The 6,040-nt window shown below is 37.7% G+C and overlaps 1 protein-coding gene across 4 annotated transcripts; it reads right to left on the bottom strand.

Annotated features, from left to right (window-relative positions):
- Positions 1-2,174: 2,174 nt before the first annotated feature.
- Positions 2,175-3,689, bottom strand: LOC112625264 (heterogeneous nuclear ribonucleoprotein A1-like). Of its 4 annotated transcripts, none has more exons than XM_025386510.1 (2): positions 2,855-3,689; positions 2,175-2,707 (listed from the first exon to the last, which is right to left on the bottom strand). In XM_025386510.1, the coding sequence occupies exons 1-2, from the start codon at positions 3,627-3,629 to the stop codon at positions 2,511-2,513; spliced, it is 972 nt and encodes a 323-aa protein (XP_025242295.1). In that variant the 5' UTR covers positions 3,630-3,689; the 3' UTR covers positions 2,175-2,510. The 4 variants fall into 4 exon arrangements, with proteins under 4 accessions (XP_025242295.1, XP_025242293.1, XP_025242294.1 ...); XM_025386508.1 differs by having other exon boundaries at positions 2,175-2,743; positions 2,879-3,689; XM_025386509.1 differs by having other exon boundaries at positions 2,175-2,722; positions 2,879-3,689.
- Between the last annotated feature and the right edge of the window lie 2,351 nt (positions 3,690-6,040).

Here is a 6,040-nt window from a genome sequence, read left to right as displayed (position 1 = left end):
GGATTAAAAAATGTGCTGTATACATATTATGAAATACTACACAGTTGTAAAAAACAGAAATAAAAAAGTTTTTTGCAGCAACATAGATTGAGCTGGAGGCCATTATCCTAATTACAAGAGCTCAGGGTAAAAATAAATAAAATAAATAAATAAATAAATACCCAGGAACAGAAAATCAAATACTGCATATTCTTCCCTATGAATGGGAGCTAAATAAAGGGTACACATGGACATATAAAGGGTAATAATAGAAACTTGGAACTCCAAAGTGGGGAGATTTGGAGACAGGATGAGTTGGAAAATTATCTTTTTAGTACTGATAGATGCAGGATGCAGATAAGGGAGGGTTCTGAGAAAATCTCTGACCCACCCCACAAGTGTTTACATCAGATACTTTTGTGAGGATGAGGGAACCTGCCCAGGGCCTTGTCTGGGCATTGCCATAACAGACCAGGGGCCCTCTTGTGCACTGGGAGAATAGTAGAGAGCAGCAGGGAATTCATACATTATGCAGTGGGGAGGAGCGTGGCCTCTTCAGCTCCTGTGTAGTGGCCTGGTATTCAATCTGCGAGGTGGGAGAACATTGGTAGGACACTCTATTTCTTTGCTGAGAGTTTTCTTTCCTTTTAATAAATTCTGCTCTCCTCACATTTTCAGTATGGTCACATGTCTAATTTTTCCTGGTTGTGAGACAAGAACCCGGATTTTAAGTGAGGTAAAGAGCAAAAATTCTGCCTCAGTGCAATGTTTACCATTCAAGGGATGGGCATACTAAAAGCCCAGAGTTTACACACAATATATCCATGTAACAAAACTTTACATGCACCCTTTAAATCCATTTAAAACAACGTGTGATGCCAAGATTCAATGTATTTCCAAATGGTACTACTTTATTATCTGATTTACCTGATCATTTCAAGAAGTTTGCAGTAATAGAACTCTGCTTGGCCTTCATCATTACAGTTTATAAAGACAGTCTATGCTTGTTTGCCTTTACTTAGAAAAAACAAATCAGCGGTGCACAAGGGTAGTGCCACAAGAGTTTACAGAATCCTTCATAGTTTTACCAGACATTGCATCAGAACCTAGTAACAGTACAGTCCTTAAAATTCTATGCTCATTCTGTGGGTCTATGACCAAGCGTTATCCTATCCCACTAAATAGTTCCCCAAAATTGACTCTGTTTACCTATTACAACTCACACAGTAAAGGCACACGGTTTCAAAAAAAATCTTCAGCTTTCAAGAAAAAACATTCCACTCTTTGAAACGTGACTTCACTGCAAAAGTGATTTCCTCTCTCACCTCAGAGGATAAAAACTATTCAAAGTAGCCTTGGCCAACAAGCAAAAGACAATTGAGAGGGTTTCTTAGATTTATAGGATATTACAGATCCTAGGTTTCAAACTTTTCTTTCCTTTTTTTTTTTTTTTTTTAATTGAGATTGAGTTTCACTCTTGTTTCCCAGGCTGGAGTGCAATGGCACAATCTCAGCTCACTGCAACCTCCGCTTCCTAGGTTCAAGCGATTTTCCTGCCTCAGCCTCCCGAGTAGCTGGGATTACAGCCGCTCTTCACCACGCCCAGCCAAATTTCTTGTATTTTTAGTAAAGATGGGGTTTCACCGTGCTGACCACGCTGGTCTCAAACTCCTAACCTCTGGTGATCTACCCATCTCAGCCTCCCAAAGTGTTGAGATCATAGGCGTGAGCCACCATGCCGGCCAGTTCTAAATGTTTCTTAATGTATTTTGCCATTATATAAACCTACTAAAAACAGAGTATTAGAGCTTTGGTCTTGGCTTTTAGCCAAATAAATTTCATCTTATAACAACCCTTGGGTTTCACACTTGCAAATTACACTAAACCTTTTACCTTGTTTATTTATAAACATAACAATCAGACATTAACAGATTTTACCCAAGAAACTTGTGGGAAAACCTAGGTCCATTACATAGCCTGCAGTAAGACCTATGAACTAAGACACACCCTAATTGTTTCCAAACAGTAACAACAATCACCAGTCACCAAGTAGATAAAAGCTTCATCTCAGTTGGTTTTGTAAAATAATCTTAATTTACAATCTCACATTCTATAAATGTCTGTTAAATTCCAAATATATTCAACAATTGTCAGTAAGTAGTCTAACATTTTTTTCTTTCTTTCTTTTTTTTTTAAAAAAAAAGACATTTATTCAGCGTCACGATCAGACTATTACATTGAGCAATCAACAGCATGGGTGCAAAAAAAAAAAAATCTACATTAAAACCCTTTGTTGGAATGCTTTACACTTTCCACAGAACAGAAACTAAAATAACCTGTTATACAATTAGTCACAAATACAGTCCTCGAGTTTTTTGCCCATACACATGAGTATTTGTCTAAAACATGTCTTCTTTGTAGCAGCTAGGCCCTGCCACCACTGTGCTTGGCTGAGTTCACAAATCTGTTGTAACCTGTAGCTTCCCTGTCACTTCTCTGGCTCTCCTCTCCTGCTAAGCTTTGTTTCCTAATTAAAATCTTCTGCCACTGCCATAGCTACTGCTGCTGCTGGAACCGCCATAGCCACCTTGGTTTCGTGGTTTTGCAAAGTATTGGCCTCCACCGCCATAGGGGCCAGAGCTTCTGCCTCCAAAATTTCCTCCCTTCATGGGTCCAAAATTTGAAGACTGATTGTTGTAATTGCCAAAATCATTGTAGCTTCCACCACCTCCAAAATTGCTTCCACTACCACCGCCAAAGCCGCCTCTGCCTCCGTTGTTATAGCGGTCGTAGTTGCCACTCCTGCCATAGCCACTGCCCTGGTTTCCATAACCCTGTCCACCACTTCCATAGCCTCTGCTTCCTCCAGAGTAACCAGGGCCGCCTCCTCCATAACCACCATCATTACCAAATCCATTATAGCCATCCCCACTGCCACCATATCCACCAAAACCACGGTTGCCACCAAAGCCACCACGACCACTGAAGTTTCCTCCATGACCGAAGTTGTCATTCCCACCGAAACCACTTCCACGACCACCACCAAAGTTTCCAGAACCACTTCGACCTCTTTGGCTGGATGAAGCACTAGCCATCTCTTGCTTTGATAGGGCTTTCCTAACTTCACAGTTGTGGCCATTCACAGTATGGTATTTCTGAATGACAGTCTTATCCACGGAGTCATGGTCGTCAAAGGTTACAAAGGCAAAGCCCCTTTTCTTGCCACTGCCTCGGTCAGTCATGATTTCAATCACTTCAATTTTCCCATACTGTTCAAAATAATCTCTTAGGTGATGTTCTTCAGTGTCTTCTTTAATGCCACCAACAAATATCTTTTTCACAGTTAAGTGGGCACCTGGTCTTTGAGAATCTTCTCTTGAGACAGTTCTCTTTGGTTCCACAACTTTTCCGTCCACCTTGTGTGGCCTTGCATTCATAGCTGCATCCACCTCCTGCACAGTGGCATATGTGACAAACCCAAAGCCCCTGGAACGCTTGGTGTTTGGATCTCTCATTACCACACAGTCCGTGAGCATTCCCCATTGCTCAAAATGGCTCCTCAGGCTCTCATGGGTTGTTTCAAAACTCAACCCTTCAATGAAGAGCTTCCTCAGCGGTTGGGACTCTTTAGGAGACTCTGACTTAGACATGACGGCAGGGAGAAGTGAGACTTTAACGATGCTTCTTCGGCGGCGTCCACGGGCAGAAAGGCGTAGTCTAACATCTTATAAAATTATCCGACTCCTTCTAATCCCCATCTAAAATGCCACAATCTACTTAATTCTACTACTCTATTGCCTCTGCCTGATGATGGTAAAGGCCACAGCTGTGTAAGTACGGTATCTGAAGCAGTGGACCCTCATGTTGGTTTATGAGATACTCCACTGAGTTAATACTTTTTGTTAATAGGACCTATTCCAAAAACTCAAAAGAGAAATATCAGACAGGATACACTGTTACCACCCAAAATGAGCTAATAGGAAAAAATGAAACAAACAAAAAAAACTTCTTTAAATCAGCTCAATCCACAGTGCTTTTTGCCCTCTCCAGAGCTTGTTATATAGCTAAGAACAAGTCAATAAATATTTATACAGACAACAGATATACTTTTAGAATGATAACATATTTTGACATAATATAAAATCATCAAGGGCTTCTCACTTCTAGTCATACCCTATCAGAAATAGACACCATGTTAGATAATTTTTTCCACTATCCTGTTACCATCACAAATTACTTAAATTAAAGCTCATACCAATAAAACTCAGCCTAAATATCAAGAAAGTTCTTAAACAATTTTTTCTGCTAAATCAGCTAGGACTAAAACTGTCAGGATATGCAATCTAAATGAACTTCATAAGATTACAATAATTCAACTTCTTTATAAAAATCTGCTTAAGAAATAGAATAATACACATTATTTAAAAAAAAGAAAATTGATATCTACAAAAGTATAAATTTAATGTTAAATGTAGAGTCTCAAAAAGCCAGGATAGCCACCTGTCCTTTCTGTCTTTAAAGCTTCTGTCATTAAAACTCTACATTCCACAACTCATCATAAAACAGACACAATTATTCAAATTATATTTAATAATTAATAGAATAGTCCAAATTTCGAAAATGGCTTATAACCAATATTTGATTTGCTAAACTCATAATCCCCCCAAAAAACTACACTTCAAATGGTATATATCTACTGTCTAATGAATCATTTACACATGTACAGAGAGACTTCTTCCAGTTGCCCCCCTCAATGGCATATTGGTATATTCCTATGATTATATATCTTCTGGTTGGGTAAAGGCTTTCCATACAAAAAAGCCAATCCTGTGACAATAGCCTAAAATTATTAAAACTTGCCTATTTTATGAGATATTCCTAAAAATAATCTCCGGCGATGGGCAACTCATTTTACTAGACAAGTTATAAAACAGTTAAATAAGGTGTTACAAACACAATGACACTATCATTGTCCTTATCACGCTCAGTATTCTAAAAAGGTTAAAAATATGGCATCTTAAAACTAACATTCACAAAGTTAATCAATTAGGTTGCCGTGGCCAAAGATACGATCATCAGCTTTAATGACGATCAAATTCACTCCCACTAAAAAAAAACTAAGTAAAGATCTTAAAAAGTAGGTCCCCCTGAAAGGGTTATACCTCTAGTAATAGAATCCAATAAAGGGCTCTCACTAAAAAGGCTGTACCTCTCATTATAGAACCTTATTTATCTCCCAATCTCCTAAACTCTAATGTACTACAGTCCTTTGCTACATTTTGCCAAACTATACTTTCACAAGGAGAAAAAAAAATCAAAATACACTAACTAAAGACATTCAAATCCTCCAACGTCTGAAACCTGGAGATTAGGTCATCTAAAAATGACATCAGAATAAGGCTGCCCTTAAACCACATTTAGAGGAACCACATCAAGTTCTTCTGACCAACCACACTACAGTAAATCTTCAGAACCATAAGCTTTGGGTCCACCTCTCACAACTCCAAAGGGCCCTTCAGACTCCTAAAACTATATACCTCTTTGAGACTTTAAGATAAAATTAACCAAAAATTTCCTCCCAGAAGCAGACGGCATCCTAGATGTGGACGGCTTTCTCAAAATCATAGATCAAGATCGTCACCATAAAAAACTACACTTTTTGTGTTTGTTTCCTTTCTCTCTTAAAAAAAATCCATTGGAGTATAATTGGTGAATATCTTCAGCTAGAACTTATGCTGTAGTATACAACTAGAATAGCTGTTAGGTTTATGAATCAATATAAAAAAATCAAAATTCCACTAATGCCAATGTCCCTTCACATTACCAATGAGAGTCACTCAAAACTCTGAAATAAATAAATAAATAAATAGCTATCATTAATATTATAAACATCACTGCAACTTGTTTTCCTTTGTTCACTAAAACAACACTAACTTTTCCAATTAAAAATTTTGTTACCATATATATTTAAATATATAGTTATATATATATTTATATACATAGTTTTAAAAACTTGTTATCAAATATATACATTTATTTTTGTTTTATATATAATATATAT

The sequence above is a fragment of the Theropithecus gelada genome, chromosome 5 (genome assembly GCF_003255815.1).
Source record: "Theropithecus gelada isolate Dixy chromosome 5, Tgel_1.0, whole genome shotgun sequence".
NCBI classification, from domain to species: domain Eukaryota; kingdom Metazoa; phylum Chordata; class Mammalia; order Primates; family Cercopithecidae; genus Theropithecus; species Theropithecus gelada.
Note: the sequence above shows the minus strand (reverse complement) of the source record. Positions and strands in the feature narration are given on the sequence as shown.

Coding starts and splice junctions, on each gene's coding strand:
- LOC112625264 (XM_025386507.1), bottom strand. CDS start 3,629: ATGTCTAAGTCAGAGTCTCCTAAAGAGTCCCAACCGCTGAGGAAGCTC.